The 17,297-nt window shown below is 41.5% G+C and overlaps 1 protein-coding gene across 1 annotated transcript in view; it reads right to left on the bottom strand.

Moving 5' to 3' along the window:
- Positions 1–17,005, bottom strand: part of tango6 (transport and golgi organization 6 homolog (Drosophila)) — a 58,579-nt gene extending 41,574 nt beyond the window's left edge. Inside the window, exons 1-10 of the mRNA XM_038270227.1 lie at positions 16,824–17,005; positions 14,093–14,724; positions 13,891–14,007; positions 9,066–9,228; positions 6,735–6,841; positions 6,082–6,244; positions 5,220–5,287; positions 1,527–1,639; positions 1,018–1,194; positions 813–939 (exon numbers count right to left, since the gene is read on the bottom strand). Coding sequence (XP_038126155.1) covers positions 813–939; positions 1,018–1,194; positions 1,527–1,639; positions 5,220–5,287; positions 6,082–6,244; positions 6,735–6,841; positions 9,066–9,228; positions 13,891–14,007; positions 14,093–14,724; positions 16,824–16,875 — 1,719 coding nt within the window. The 5' untranslated portion in view covers positions 16,876–17,005. The remainder of the gene's footprint in view (positions 1–812; positions 940–1,017; positions 1,195–1,526; positions 1,640–5,219; positions 5,288–6,081; positions 6,245–6,734; positions 6,842–9,065; positions 9,229–13,890; positions 14,008–14,092; positions 14,725–16,823) is intronic.
- Positions 17,006–17,297: the final 292 nt, after the last annotated feature.

Genomic DNA, 17,297 nt, shown 5'->3' with positions numbered 1-17,297 from the left:
TTGCAAACCTTCTGCCACAACAATCCCGCCCCCTTGATATTCGACCAATCACATTCACTTTATTCAGTCGTGTAAAGTCGTGCACCACTTGGGAGAATTTGGAAAATGCAACGGTTGGAACAGCCACCTCCCTGCAACTTTAATTAACAAGCCTGAAGAAGATAACTATTTCACTAGGAACAAACATATGAAGTTAATAAGCAATTAACTAAAGGTTATTAATCAGAAATTAAGTAAATCATAGAATTAAATATTATTTAACAGATATTTATTCACTTCTTGTATTTGCACTGAATTGGTTTGAAAACACTTAAATTGCTCTGAATGAGTTAAAAGCTAATATGACCTCATTCCAAATTCTTCAAGATAAACTTTAGTTCTCCAAAAAAAAATCCTGCTGAACTGTGATATCATTGCTTCACTTTCACTTTTATTTCTTGTTCTTTGTGTTTATATTAGCTTAGTTTAGTTTTTTACTAAAATCTGTCGGACTTGGAGCTGAATGATTTTTGTTAATAAACCCTCATATTGTAATAGAAGCTGTGGTGAATTTATTCCATGTATGTAGAGGATTATGTGTTTGACCATCATTTGAGCTCGATTCACACTTATCTGTTGTTCTGACACATAGCAAGTGAACTTTTCTTCACAGAGAAATATATGACAGTCTGAATATTATCTAATTACATAACATATTTGCCCACCGTGGGCATGAAAGGTGCAATACTGCGGAACATTCTGCATATTTTCTTAATAAATGCGATTTTTTTTAGTGCAAAGGGTTGGACTGACTCTGGTGGGAGCTTCTCTACCTGCAGCAGTTCCAGGAAGAAATCCCCAGGCAGGTCTGAGTCCTTGAGCTGAGCCAGCAGGTGCATCAGACACTCCAGCCTCCACTGCTCACTGGACAGCTTCTCGTACAGCTCTTCATCCTCATCACTAGGATTACAGAAGAAACTCTGTTACGTTGACATTTAAAGGCTGCTTAGAGGACCGTAAGTCTGCTGTGGTCTCCACCTGCAGGTCTGTTTGCAGTTGAGCCTTACGCCTCCATCAGCGCCCGCCCTGAACTGGAACCCCACCGCCACATCATTCTTACACTCTCGGAGGCCGGAAAGCTGCCTCATAGACGACAGAGCAGCAGATTTCTCCGACTGGTTCAGGAACCAAAGCAAAATGTCCTGGCAGGTGGTGCTGGGGTGCAAAGAGAAGACGCAGCCATGCAAAATAATTCTTTCATTACTCAGCCTTCTGTCTGCAGAACCATGAAATCTTGGTCTAAACCAGGGCTGTCAAACTGGTTCCAGAAAGGGCCGTGTGGCTGCAGGTTTTCTTTCCAACCAAGCAATAGCACCAGACTCCATTCATCTCATCAAGTAATCCTGTTAAGACTGGACTCACTTGATGAGATAACTAGAGTCTGGTGCTATTGCTTGGTTGGAAAGAAAACCTGCAGCCACACGGCCCTTTCTGGAACCAGTTTGAGACGCCTGGTCTAACCAAACAGGAGCAAAACGAAGACCTACCGCAGATGAGAGACGTTCTGTTTGGTGAAACAGAATAGCGTGAAGATGACGGCAACAACTTCTTTGAGCGCTGACAGGAGAGTCGAAGTTGAAGCGTTTCCAACCACCCAGACCTGGAGGTCACATGACACACACACATTATGTCCCGCTATACTCATAGGGAATTTGCATTGCGTGCCATTCATTTCTGAGGCTTAACCAGGACCCTCATCCCAAAGCTAAACCGTTAGCAACACAAACCTAACCTTAACAAACTCTATTCAAAACCTAATCCTAAATCTTGCCCCCAAACCAAGAAAAAATGATTTTCCTGATAGGGATCAGCCGACTGGTCCCCACAAGTACCTGTAAGCAGTGGCGGCAGCCCAATAGAGGGCGCTGCCCCTCCCACCCAATGGCCCTGATTACGATGTAAAAAAAAAAATGTATAATTTAATTTTAAATTAAAATGTACAATATTTCAAAATATATCAATACATTTTTTTTTATATATAGATATGTTTACTATTTTATGTTTAAAAACATCAACATAACTTAGAACCCAAGCTCAGCAAGGCAGAAAAGAAAAGATCAGTATAAATGTTTTCAGGTGTGCAAGATAAATACTTAATCTTTAATGACTAGGAAAGTGTTATCCCTTTTTCCGTCAGATCTGTGACGTATTTCTGTCCTAGGGTGCCAAAATCTTTGCCCATTGACTCTCGTTAAAAGTTGTACATGGGCAGTAGCTCCTCTGCAATACAAAGGCATAGGAGAGGTGACTGGAAGTGTATTTTCTCAACAGAGAGAGAGTGATGCCTCAAGAAACGTCCTTTCCCAGGAACTGGTTTAGCAAGAAGGCTTGGCTAACTGCATGTAGCGAGGCTAATGCTTTATTATGCTGCCTTGACAGCCTGCCTACTTTTTCAATCGTCAGGATCTGATCCAGCATGGATAAAGACATGTAGGACTGACTTAAAGCACTTTTTAGAAAAGGCAAAGAAGCATTAACAATCTGGGATTCAATTGGAAAATAATATAATATAGTGTACTTTTTCTAGGCGTTTGTTAATTTGCATAGTTCAGTAAAAAAAAAATGTATCACTCAAAATTACTTTAAAATAACTGACATTCACTGAAAATGACCCACACGCGTTGCTGACGCCATCTTTGTTGTTTTGTTCACATTCTCGCGTGATTTGAAAAAGCTGCGTGATTTTCCTCTAGATGGCGTGATTCAGCTCTTAGGGAGAGAATTCTGCAGAGCAGCAGCTGGATGGTGAATTTAATCTATACTATAATACACGCTAGATTAAAAATAATCAGTCAGGGATTAAGAAAATATTAATAATAATTGTATGCGCACAGTGTAAATATTTCTATCATATGGCTGACTTCTGTACAGTGATGCAGGTCATACATTAAAAAATCTTCATTGAATTTTTTTCTCTTAGACATTGGAGTGGTGCATTTAAATGCTATAGAGCTAAACATGTTAAATTGGTGAGTAGTAGTAGAGTAAGTTTTTAACCTGTCAAGTTTTTTTTTAGATTTTTAACATTACAATTTATATTTTTCCGAGCACACAACAGTTTAAAGCAAAGTTTAGTTTGAAAAAAATGTGCAGGAAGGATTGAAAAGCATGTTAACACGGTAATGTAGGCTTGAGTTCATTATCTGACGCATGTATATACACACCAGGAACCTGCAAACTTAGAAAATAGTAATTAAAAAACAAACATGTTTCATTGATATATATACAAAAATGAATATTAGGAACTATATTTATCAAACATTATACTGGGCAAGTAAAAATTGTTTCTGGGCAAAGGAAATGTGAAAGCATCTGTAGTTGCTCATAAATAGACACATTCTCAGAAAATAAATAGTTATTTATATATTATAAATATAAAGCAGACTAATAGCTTCTCCATTATTAAACTGGTAAAAAAAAATTCCAGGTTTGTGACACAATATCAGACCATTTAAAACACAGGTTTGCCTTCAGAAAGCCATAGAAGGGCAACATTTATGTACAAAAAGTAAACCTGTATATGAAATTATATTTTGTTTTTATAAAGGGTTTTTCTAATGTTTGTTGTTGTTGGCATTCATATAAATATATTGGTGTGATAACTTAATATACGTTTGATTGGTTTTTGGTATACGTCCATTTTGAATTTATAGCTCCCCCGGAGAAAACTCCACCAGCCGCTACTGCCTGTAAGTCCCCACAAAGTGGCATATTCCAACGAGTTTTATCTCTAGCTTTTTACATCGACCTTAATATTTTGATCTGCTCTCACCCATGTGTCTGCCATCACTAAGGGCCTTCCAGTCCTCTGTTCAATCAGGGCCACGCCGAAATGCTAAATCATCAATCACTCTGCTCATAATCCTGTAATCCTGATTCCATTTGGTCCTTGTTATCTTTATTTCTACATTCTGTGGTTCTTGTTTAAACTGTATATTGTTTGATCACACAAACTATACCATTAAATGACTTCATAACAGCATTTTTCTTTAAAACTGGAATTAATGTCGACTTTTTTGGGATAGCCTCACTTCCTGAAATAGTAATTACTGTTTGACACATTTGCTTTATTACTGAGGCGCCGAATGCCCTCTTGAAAAGGAGGGAATCACCATAGGAGCCAGTGGCTCTGCATTTTGTCTCTTATCCTAACAGAGACAAACAAAGCTAATAGCTGATGGATTTTTCTTCAAACAGTTCCTTGTTTATTATTCTTTTTAATTCAGTTTATTTCTATAGCACCAATTCACACACGTCATCACAGAACACTTCAAAGAGAAAATTCCACCAGGTGATCCAGTCAGATTGGTTCAAAGTTTTCTAAGAAAAACCAGCTGGTCGACTCAATGACTCTGTAGTAATCCCTCACACTTTGCATGCTCGTAGTGACAGTGGAGAGGAAAACTTTCTTTAAACAGGAAGGAACCTAAGGCAGAACCAGGCTCAGTGTGAGCGGCCATCTGCTGAGGCCGACTGGGGTTCAAGGAGACAGAAGCGGACATACAGAAAGAAGCATAGATACAAAAGGCAACTGTCAACCAGCTCCACAGGCGGCCCCATCCAGGAAACACACAGCCAGGCAGACGAGCTCCGAGCCAGCTCCAATGTCAGAGGATGAAACAGAGCATATACAGTACGGTTAGGGTTGAACCAACAAATATTGCAGAATGGGAGAATACAGAAAAGTGGTCCCTGTGTCTTCCAGCAGCCAAAACATATAGCAGCATAAATATAGAAAATAGGACAACTAACTATTTTGGATGAGGTATATCTGACTGTATGACTTGGTTGATTTTGGGATGAAGTGGTGCTATAGAAATAAACTGAATTGAACTCAATATCAGGAAGGTAGAGCCAAGGAGAAACATCTTTCCTGTGACCCAGATTTTCTGGTAATCTGAAGTGACCTTGATCAGATGTTCTCCAGGCTTTCTGAGGGTTTCACCTAATTATCTGGTATCATTTTTACCCAGTTTTTGGTCCAAATTTTGTAGTTGTCCATTCAAAGAGGATTATTCAGGTTAAAGAGGGTCATACAACCCAATGGACAAATAAGAGCCATGTTGACACAACTAACGTTGCTCAGAATGGAGTTTGACTAAGATTTACCTGTCACAAAGACACCCTACCCTAATCTGAGAAACATCCAAAAACATCATAAACCTCAACACGTTGGTCACCTTGTATACGTCCTCCAAACAGCAGGTGAGCTCATACTCCTCTACAGCGACCTGTGGGTGCTCTTCAACTACAAGAAAAAAAATGGGAGAGGAGGTGATAAAAGCCCTGCAAGGAACTGCAAAAGGAATAGAAGAAATATAAATCATGTAGAAGAAATAAGTAAACCAAAATCCACTGCATTACTGTATAGGACATGCTCCTAGGAACTACGTTCACACTGCAGGCCTTAATGCTAAATTCCGATTTTTTGGTGAAATCCATGAAACATTTTTTTGTGAAACATTTCCAAATATATGCGACTTGTATATGATCTCCTGTGTTAACTACATTCATACACCTAAGTTTCCCACATGTACAGTAGAGGATGCAATGACGTCACAAGCGAGCGTGCTCTGTGTTTATGGAAGTAAACATGCTGTAGCGCATCTAGCGAGCTTTCCCAACCTTAACAACACAATCTTTTCAAGATGGTTAAACATTAAGACTGCTCTATGCAGCACTGCCCGCCATGCTTGTTGTTTGTTCTTGCTGCTTCTGCGTGGCAAGATGGAGAATAGCGACCTTTGTCGAGTATTGATGGCATATAGGTTGGATGAATGTGACTTGGCCGTTCAGACAGGTTGAAATCATCAGATACGTATCGGATTCAGCACCATATAGCCAAGTGGCCTGGGTCGGCCCGGCGGTTTGCTCTCATATCAGCCCGGAGAGCAACGTCGGATATGACTCATATTTCCATGCAGCATCCATTGGCTTGAAGTTTTAATTCTCTTAGAGTGGTTCATGTCCTTTAGACAAGGAGGGAATCACTACAGCAACCAGTAAGTCCTTCAGTCTTTGAACATGAGAAGGTATACTGACCAGAGGCAGTGATGCACCTCTGCAGAGGAGCCAGCAGTGGGGTGAGAAGGTACTGCTGAGCAAAGCCGGGCCTTTCCTGCACCATCAAGAGCGCCGCTCTGGTGGCAACTCGCTGGAACTGCTGGGCCGTCAGCTTGTCTCGGAAGTGCAGGAGGTCAAGAATCTGAGAAACATCTGCTTGTTTTAGCAAGTGTTAAATTGAGCAACTTCAGCCACACAGACAAATACGATTTCATAAACAAAACATGGCGTCATGGAAAAGACAGAAACTGAAATAAGAAAAGAGAAACAGAATACTTCAGGGTTTCTAAGCTTTCTTTACATGAAGAAATTAGATGTTCTCAAAGCTGTGCAACTGATTTCCCCCGATGACATCACAAAGGGCAGGATTTTCAAACAGAGCATTGTGAGCACACATTAGATAAGAGGTGGACATAGGCAGTGAAATGACACATAGAAAATGTTTCTGAAGTGGGACCTTTAGGGCCCATAGTTGATTAGGGGTTGATGCAGACAGAAAGCTACATGTGCTGCAATAAACCTTCTGCATTATCAAGCAGGTAGAGAGAACAGACAGTTCAGGAGAACCTCTGTGAGGCTGCTCCTGCTCAGATGGATCAGTACCTCCCTCTAAAACTGAGTGTGGAGCAGACCTGAGGACAGACCAGGCTGAAGTAGCCATCTGCTGAAGCCGACTGCTGGGGGCAGGCCACCAGGATCCGAGCAACTGCATCACTTCTTCTCCAGTCCGAGTCGCCCCCTGCAGGAGGAGAACAGAGGTTCAGTCAGGAAAACCAATCAGCCAGAACCCTTGAAGGTTTTTCACTTCACTGTAATTCTTCACACTTTCCAATGATCTGCCCAGTGATTAAAGCAAAAAAAATCCTTAGCCTGAACTTAGCGAGGAAAGCACACACACTGGCGTACACAGTCAGTTATTGACGCCGGTACATCAGCTGTAGCGGTAGCTTAGGGTGACCAGACCTCCTCTTTTTCCCCTTTTAGTCCAAGGGAAATTTCAAAATCGTCCGGGATTTTGGTCGACTACAGTGCAGCACGTAGTCTAACCGTAAGGGGTGGACCTGTTCTTTTGGTTTACTTCGCATGTTTTCTAAGCCAAAACAAGGTTTTGTTGGGCCACTCTATAAATCTTAGAACTCAACACTAATCCAGACATTTTGAATAGAAAAAGCATGCTGTATCAGAAGCAAAACGTCTTTAAACTTAGAAGGCCCAGTTCAGTTTGGGAAGGAAAATACTGAATTGTTGATGAGCTCCTGGTCTGTCAGGGATCATGATTGACAGATGAAGAACAACAGAAAACTTCTTCCTGACCTTTCAGGGTTTTGTCATCAGCCTTGCATACAGGCATATTTTGGACAAAATCACGAATACAGATAGTCTGCTATGACCTAAATCAGCCGAGGCCTAAAGGGCTGGTTCTCCTCCAGCAGCAGTGTGTTGCAGTGAGCTTGTCACAGGTAATTTTAATATATGCCCAGTATTGAAGCGTGGACTGCACAATGTTATTCCACGCCACAACGCAAGAGGGCCAATCAGGAACTAGCTGTGGGTCTAGATACAGCCGAGGCGGTGAGGGAGTGGGGGCAAGTTTGTGCGACAATGGAGGGAGATGAGGGTGAAAAAGAGCGGGGATCCAGGTGGAAAAAGGGTCCCAGCGTGCTCACGCATCTCGCACTTCTAGCTGGTCCGTGTTCACGAGTCATTTTCCACAATGGTGGTCATACAAAGAAAGCAAGCCGGTAAGGTACCAAACAGGAAATACGCATAGTGTACAGCAGATGTAGATTTGACCAATCAGAGGCCTGCTGTCTGAGGCACTGTCTGCGGTCACCTACAATTTGGGAGAGGTGCACCAGAGTGCACTGCGACATACACACGGACGCCATGGTTTCTGAGTATAAATCAGCCTTAAAGGGGTCATAGAATGCAAAACTGAGTCTACATTGTCACAAATAACGATAGTTCAGTGGGTGAAATTGATGTATAGAAAGGTTCAAACCTCATCGACACCTCCTAGCTCTCCAAATCTCACAATTCTAAACTTCCACCATAAAACGACAAATTGACGTAAACTCTGGGATGTTGCCTTATTTGGTTCTAGCCTGTACTTTTGTCACGGCCTGAAAATTGACATACAGTAAATGCAGTGTTCCAGGCTGCACAGAGAAAGGGGAACCTTTTCACAGTCTTCCCAAGGATCTGAAGACTCGCTTTAAGCATTTTACCAAAGACAGCTTTCAAAATCTTGGACAGTTCAAAGCATGCTTTGCTAAACTTCTTTTACTGAAACGAGGGGCTGTTCCGACCGTAAGGCCATCACAACCACAAGCTGTGAGTATGACTGTCACTAATCTGTTGATAGCAATGCTAGCATATCTAACCAGTGTCCAGGCTACAGTCACCAGGACAGGTTCGGTCGCTTCGTCCCCAGCCCCGACCAGCCCCGGAGCTCATAGCTCGGTTCTCTTTCACTGTAGTTGACCAAAATCCCAGATTTTGAAATTTCCCCCAGACATGTTTTTAGGTACGACAATTAGGACATGCCCGGGAAAAAGAGGACGTCTGGTCACCCTACCTTATCAACAATTTGATGTTTCCGTGAGTGAGTGCTTGTTGCAATGATACGTCTTTGCTCAGCAGCTTCGCTCGTTGTAAACCAACCAATCAGCGCACAGCTCATCTAAATATTCATGATCATACCATAAAAGGAAGAAAACCTGTCGTTTCATTCTAGGGCTTTTAACCAGGCTTGCATTAGGGCTCATAGAACAGCAAATATGCCATTTCCAGCCCAACCAATGTTACACCCTATTCAGAGACCTTAAGGACCAGAACCAAATACCCTATAGAATCATTCTATGGCCCCTTTAAGGCTGTAAAGATTGAGTTACAGCCAAACATGTTTATGCTGTCACAGCTCTACACTAACTGAGCATCATCTCTCTATTCGTCCTCCTCACCCGTTCCGCCTTCCAGGATGGCTCTGACGACTGCCTGAACACCATTAGGCTGCATCAGACGCTCTGACAGCAGCTGACCGCAGAGGCGCCTCAGCCAAGCCGGAGCAGAACCCCGAGAGGCTCTACTGCTGCCAGGTCCGATGGAGCCCTCAGCTGGATCCGACTGGAAAGAAGACAGGATGGAGAGGTGAAGGATCAGAGAAATCTGCCTCGTTTGACATGAAAGCGTTTGAGTCAGAACAAAAAGGACACAATGAGCCTTGAGCTGGTACCAGAAGCAACTCTATCAACTTTTTATCAGGCAGGAAAAGAAGTCAGGCTGTCTCTAAGATAGAAAATGCATGTTTTCATCTAAAATAAAAGTCATTATCACCTGATTATTTCTATGTTTCCCCAATGGAACACTAAAGATTGTTTCTTCTACAACATGATATTTTCACAACAGGCCCATTTGAAGTAAACTGTCATTGTGGCCTCATATCTGCTGCCCCCGTGTGGTACGTATATTACTGCAGCTGTGAATTTGAGCTCTGACTGATGGGATGTTTTCAGCCCAGATCATCTGATAGAAAACAAAAACACTAGACCTGAAAGAAGTTCATTCCTTTCAATTCAGATTATTTCTTATAGCGCCAATTCACATCAAGTGATATCAGGGCACCTTACAGAGACAATTCAACCAGATCATGCAGTCAGATTGGTTCATTTTTTTCTCTAAGGTAAAACAGCTGATTGCTAATCGACTCTTCAGAACCTCATACCAAACATGCTGGTAGCAAAAGTGGAGAGGAAAAAATAAATTTCAACAGAAAGAAACCTCCAGCAGAACCAGAAGCAGGCAGTTCCTGCTGGTGCAGCCATCTGGTGAGGCTGACTGGGGGTCAAGGAGTCAGAAGCAGACATAACTGAACTTTATCGATTACACATTGGAGAAATTTACAGGTGCTGGTCATAAAATTAGAATATCATGAAAAAGTAGATTGATTTCAGTAATTCCATTTAAAAAGTGAAACTTGTATATTATATTCATACATTACATACAAACTCATATATTTCAGATGTTTATTTTGTTTAATTTTGATGATTACAAATGACAACAAATGAAAATCTCAAATTCATCATATCAGAAAATTAGAATATTACTGAAGACCAATAAAAACAAAGGATTTATAGAAATGTTGGCCAACTGAAAAGTATGAACATGAAAAGTATGAGCATGTACAGCACTCAGTATTTAGTTGGGCCTCCTTTGGCCTGTATTACTGCAGCAATGCGGCGTGGCATGGAGTCGATCAGTCTGTGGCACTGCTCAGGTGTTATGATAGCCCAGGTTGCTCTAATAGTGGCTTTTAGCTCTTCTGAATTGTTGGGTCTGGTGTATTGCATCTTCTTCTTCACAATACCCCATAGATTTTCTATGGGGTTAAGGTCAGGAGAGTTTGCTGGCCAATTAAGAACAGGGATACCATGGTCCTTCAACCAGGTACTGGTAGCTTTGGCACTGTGTGCAGGTGCCAAGTCCTGTTGGAAAATGAAATCTGCATCTCCAAAAAGTTGGTCAGCTGCAGGAAGCATGAAGTGCTCTAAAACTTCCTGGTATGTGGCTGCGTTGACCCTGGACCTCAGAAAACACAATGGACCAACACCAGCAGATGACATGGCACCCCAAACCATCACTGACTGTGGAAACTTTACACTGGACTTCAAGCAACGTGGATGAAGTGCCTCTCTTCTTTTCCTCCAGACTCTGGGACCTTGATTTCCAAAGGAAATGCAAAATTTACTTTCATCAGAGAACATGACTTTGGACCACTCACCAGCAGTCCAGTCCTGTTTCTCTTTAAACCAGGCAAGACGCTTCTGACGCTGTCTGTGGTTCAAGAGTGGCTTGACACAAGGAATGCGACAGCAGAAACCCATGTCTTTCATACGTCTGTGTGTGGTGGTTCTTGAAGCACTCACTCCAGCTGCAGTCCACTCTTTGTGAATCTCCCCCACATTTTTGAATGGGTTTTGTTTCACAATCCTCTCCAGGGTGCGGTTATCTCTCTTGCTTGTACACTTTTTTCGACCACATCTTTTCCTTCCCTTCGCCTCTCTATTAATGTGCTTGGACACTGAGCTCTGTGAACAGCCAGCCTCTTTAGCGATGACCTTTTGTGTCTTGCCCTCCTTGTGCAAGGTGTCGATGGTCGTCTTTTGGACAACTGTCAAGTCAGCAGTCTTCCCCATGATTGTGTAGCCTATAGAACTAGACTGAAAGACCATTTAAAGGCTTTTGCAGGTGGTTTGAGTTAATTAGCTGATTAGAGTGGGGCACCAGGGGCCATCAATTTTGAACCTTTTCACAATATTCTAATTTTCTGATATGATGAATTTGAGATTTTCATTTGTTGTCATTTGTAATCATCAAAATTAAACAAAATAAACATCTGAAATATATGAGTTTGTATGTAATGTATGAATATAATATACAAGTTTCACTTTTTAAATGGAATTACTGAAATCAATCCACTTTTTCATGATATTCTAATTTTATGACCAGCACCTGTACCTCTTCATTAAACCCATTTCCTTGGGGAGCAATGGGCTGCCATCGTGTGCCGCCCAGGGAGCAATCAGGAGTTAAGGTTAAGTTATCGGCTGGGTATTTTGGCCAAAGTCCTCGATTCCATTTTGATTCATACAGTTGTAAATCGATTATTTCAATTTATTCTACACAATTTTTCCACATGACTTTTACCATAATGAAAGTGGTTCACCTGTGTTTCAAAACACTGTCATATTAAACATAAAGTGCAAACTTGTAAATCGGACAGTTTAAACATGAGATGTGAACAAAACTGTCTCGAAAGTGCAAACTTGTTTGTGAAAAGTGAAAAAGCTTCACTCGAGCGAGCAGACGTGACACAGCAGACATGCATGAGCTCCATTATCTCCACTTCACAAGGCATATTTGCAGCATTGTCTGTAACAACTACAGGGTGTTTGCTGTTCAGCCTCCATTTGTTAATGTCTTCAATCAACCTATTGGCTATATTTGTAGCTGTCTGGCTTGAAGTATTCTGAATGCATCTTTCCTGCTCATTTGAATGTGAACGTCACGCACGTCACTATAAAACTAAATGATCTCATTCCCTATTCATCGATTTTGCACAAATGTAAAGGAATCGATTCAAAATCGTTTAAATGGATTTTTTTACCCAGCCCTAATTATTTGTTTTACATTCGGTGTTATAACTACACAGACCGAGCAAATCTAAGTTGTGTTTTAAGTGTGCTGTACTGGTGCATTTGTAAATCAGTGTCTTTATGACTGTTTTAAGTCAATTCAGCACTGCTTTCCTCCATGACAGGGTTCCTACTAGAGGTGAGTATTGGCATGAGTGTTGTGATTCGATACATGTCGCGATACTTGGGTCACGATACGATATTATCACGATACTACAGTATCACTATATATTGCCATATTTTCCCCAGCTATCAAAATCAAATGATGAGATAAAACAGCAAGTGCTGTTTATTTTCATCAGAAAATATTTATTAGGTATTTTTTTTTTTTTATCACTTAATTTTTATTTAAATTTTTGCAACTTACACAGACATATACATACAAGCCTACATTCAGGCTGCCGCTCAATATGGTAAAGTTTAAAAAAAGAACAAAACTTTGAAAGTATATACAACAAGTTAGGCTTAAAAGTAAAGTAGGTCACATGGTTAAACATAAGTAGCTTAAAAAAGCTACTTATGTTAGCTACTTATGTTAGCTACTTCCCATACAGGAAGAAAGCTAAAAACAAACAAATGACAGATATATTTTAATAATTATTTAACTGAATTCACAAACTTTGTTTTAGCAGGGAACAAAATAAATCAGTTTTAAAGCCACAACATAACCAGTGCTAAGTCTTTTTTGCAGCTATTTTTCTTTGAATCGTTTTCTTAGTATGTTTGATTTGGTGATAAGTGGAGGCGTTGCAGAGACAAGGGTGGAACTAAACTGACCGGCTGTTTCTCGGTAACTCCATTTTGACGCTTTGTGTTTCGCGCTTCGCATGTGCGACTCCACCGCCTTAATTCCCATCGTTCCGAGCTTGAATCGCTTCTTGCACAAAATCCACTGAGCCTCATGTGTGTTCCCTGGTTTTAGCCATGGAGAAAACTCTTGGCTGGATGGACGATTTTGGTTACATTTATACTTGCTCATATTTTCCAGACAAAAAGTAAACGGTGCATCTCCCAAATGTCCCGGCCGCAACAACGCTTTTATTGGTTCCGCTATCAGGACGGAACCAATAATGGAGAGCCGTTATTTAAAAAAAAATAAAAGGTCAATTTTAACGTTTTATTTAGATTACAAAAATAAATCGTAATAAAAATAATCCTATTTATGATGTTTTAAAATTAAGACCTACGAAAGACTGATTTAAGATATTTTAATACCAATTAAGGCCTTAGTTTTATTTTGAAGAATTCAATGCCTTTTAAGACTTTTTAAGGACCCGCGGGAACCCTGCATGAGGATATCCTTCAGCCAACACCAAGCCTCAGAAATCTGTATCGGATGTAATGTAGTGTATTATGTACACTGTGCTTAATCTGTATTATTTTTTGTATTTGTATTTTTTTTTTTGTGCTTAATTTTAACTTAATACTTTTAAGGCTTGTAAGCTGCTGGTAACCTTCATTTCCGGAGGGAGTCTTCCCAAGAGATCAATAAAGTACCGTCTAAGTCGAAGTCTAAGAAATGTAGTCCGGTGCATCCCAACTGCACAGGTTGTAAAACAAAACATTGGGTGGGAGTTTCTACAGGAAGTCGCACCTGTTTAGGTCCACCTTGAAGGATCAGCAGCTCCTTGACAACCATTGGCTGGTAGACTTTTCCAAGGAGGCTCCTGAGGGCCTCTTTACACCATTGACGCACATCTGTGCCAAGTGGCTGTATCAGGAAGGAGAGGACAGAAAATTAACCAACAGAATAGAAAATGAAAGAAGAATAAAGGTGTAGGGAGAAGTAAACTCACCTGGTCGTCCTCTCGCTGCGGCTCATAGCCCAGCTGGCACAGCGCTGCCATGACGTCCCCCAGATGTCTGCTGAACACCAGCGTGGCCAGGGTTGCCAGCTCCGCCACCTGCAGCAGGACTCTGGTTGTGGTCAGCAAACGATGTCCCACAGGAGGCGGAGCCTCCTTCTGGATCAGTTCTTCCACCACAGCACCGAACGCCGACCTGCGGCCAAGTGGGACGCCGACCCCTGTGGACAGGTACGGACAGAGCCCCAGAGAGACCACAAACTGCAGGGCGGAGCTGACCGTCTTCTGCTGGGAGACGCTAAGGACGTCGGGGGGGAGAGGCGGGGCCATTTCAGGTGTACGGACTTTTCCTGCAGGAGGTGGCGGAGCCCCCTTGAAGCGCTTCAGCTCATCTGTCAGATGCTGGGTTAAGGTGAGGAGGAGGAGGAGACACTCCTGAACAAAAATCCAGGTGACGTCTTCTGTGTCGCTGCTGAACCAGTCGGCTGCTGCCTTCACCTCCTCCCTGAGCCGCCCCGCCCGTTGCAGGCCGCCGTCGCTCTGAAGGCGCTCCAGAAGAAGGGCCCTGTTGGCCCCGAGAGCCACATTTAGGGCCTCCTGCTGTGAAGTCTGTGCAGACGCCTCTGCAGACACAAATGCACAGACAGTCAGCTGCTTTCCAGAAATAAAATAAAAACTGCAGAAACAGTGGAAACAACAGGGGGGCACTGACTCTGATTCAGCACGCATGTCACCAGATTCATCAACCATAATAGGACTTATTTCAATAAGCTTTACAGTCTATAATCACAGCATTCGCTCCAGAATGACGTTCCTGCTTAATCTAATTTTACGTGTTTAGTTTTTTATATCTAATATTTCACAGAAATTAAAATGGAGGATTTGATAATCATGGTAAATTGTGGTCATCAGTTTCTCCAGGATTCTGCGGTGGGATTTTTTTGGTAGTTTTTATGGATAACAAAATCACATCCATTCTCCACTAAAGTTAAGAAACATATTGAGTTTGCCAAATCAGTTCATAAGCAGTCGCAGCATCAGTGTCCAGCCCAGTAAAGCACTCAGACGCGCTCCTCATTCCATCCTGTCAGCAGTGCAGCTGTGGTTCTGTTCACTGATATTCACAGCCCACAATCTGGACAGCAGAGTTTTTAAAAAGAGAAAATTCAGGAGGTATTGGTTCATTAATTGTTCCTTTTCATTTCAACGTGTTTAAATGTGAAGAATAAATAAAAAACCCTAAAGCAGCGGGTAAAAAAAACCCAACAAGCAGAAAGAAACAAATTAAAGACAGAAAGCCACCAGACAGGATGACAGGGAAGAGACATTGCTGCCTCATCAACCTGCAAGAAGATGGAAAAACATTTTAAAGCCCGACAATCACCAGAAGAAAACATGTCAGACAGCAGCGGAGAACTTAGTGACAAATGACAGAAGCTCAGTGACTCCATGTTTACAGGCTCACCTTTCTGACAGCAGTTTACCTGAGTTAGGAAAAGCCAAAGCCTCTTCCACAGCCAACATATTTTTATATGATAACTTTAATGTAAAACTGTAATCATGTTGATGACTTTCAAATCTCTGTTAAATTATTTAAGTTCAATTTCTAAAAGGTACTGACAAAAGCAGGAGACTGAATTCTTACCATGAATATGACAAAAACACTGGATTCAGAATTATAGGATTCGTGGAAATTTTCTTTAACACAGGTGAAGACAGCAATTTAGAAATAGAATATTTTATATTAGCATTATATATGTAAAAAATACTCTTCATGACAAGTTAACCCTTTATGGGGCAAGTTACTGTTTTTGATCCCTTGCCTTACAAATTGACCCCCCCCCCCCCTTCCCTCAGTGAGATCTAGAAGCAAAAGATCTATATCCAGCCATTCAGCAAAGATACTGCAACATGGCTGCCCATCTAATTTTGGCATTTGACCAATTAGATGAGCCCTTGAACGCTATATTACCCACTGTAAATTAAGTTGGGAAAAAAAGGTAAAAAGCTAATTAAAAAGTAAAATTAAAAAGTTAATAAGCCTAGTTATTTATTATATTAAGGTTTATAAACTATAAAAATGTAAGTGCAGGTATCAGCATTAATGCCTCTAAGGTTATGTTGGACCATAAATAAAATTCTTTCCCTCTCAAGAGTGTTTTTCTTGATTTTCTTATAGAAGCACTTTTGTTATTTTTCTTAATATATTTAGGCAAGTTGGTGTTTCTTCTTATTAAAGTGACGTTCATTTTTTCCATCAAAATATAAATAATTTTTGAATGTTACAAAGGTAAGAAAGTCAGTCTATTGGCTAATACTCCCTGCATAATTATAATAAAGCTATTTATATGCATAAACCAAGCAGAGCACTATGATGATAGCCGTACTGCTCCACTTGTGAAAGTAAAGAGGAAAAAGAAATGTTGATTTTCAAAGTATTTCACTGAGTGCCCTATAAAGAGTTAAGCACAGTGGTGGAGGTCTGATGATCTGGGCTGAACCATGAACAGGATCAAACAGCAGCTGAGCTACTGAAGAATGGCAGGACATGAAAGAACACACGCGATCAAAGCTCAGACTGACTAAAATGCTGCTGAAGAGCCTTAAAAGAGCAGAGACAAATGTCTGCAGATATCTAAGATGTTGGGGCAGAACAATGTGAGACAGGCAGCCTGGAGCTGCTAGTATGGATTCTAGCTTCTTCGGTCAGATTGAAACTCACCGCCCAGAGGTTTGGTCAGGATGTTTATGGCGGAGAGGATCTCGGAGGTCATCTCAGACCTCCACCTTCATCCCACCACCACTGCAACTCTCACCTGGGGTCTCTTTCACATAGAAACCCCCTCTTCTCCACGTTGTATCCGCTAAAAGTAAGCATATGGTCGCAGAAACTGACGTAGACGTCTGACGTCATCGCGCACTGCCTTGTACCGCCCCGATGAGACGCAGAGCCGATCAGATAGTCCTGTCAAAGGCATTAATGACGATGGGCAGTATGGCAAGCAGTTCCAGCGCAATGGCGGCGCTCAGAGATTCTATAGTTCTGGGGAAGTTAGCCGCTCTCTCTAGCATTCAGTCCCTGTACTCACCATAGACACATGTAAGAGTAAACCCCGCATTTACTGCCGCGGCGCAGAAATTATGGGCGCCATCTTATGGGGTTCCATTTGTATCAAAAATAAAAAGAAGTCATATG

This window comes from Cyprinodon tularosa, unplaced genomic scaffold, assembly GCF_016077235.1.
Source record: "Cyprinodon tularosa strain WSP-4 unplaced genomic scaffold, ASM1607723v1 ctg756, whole genome shotgun sequence".
Classification (NCBI taxonomy): domain Eukaryota; kingdom Metazoa; phylum Chordata; class Actinopteri; order Cyprinodontiformes; family Cyprinodontidae; genus Cyprinodon; species Cyprinodon tularosa.
Note: the sequence above shows the minus strand (reverse complement) of the source record. Positions and strands in the feature narration are given on the sequence as shown.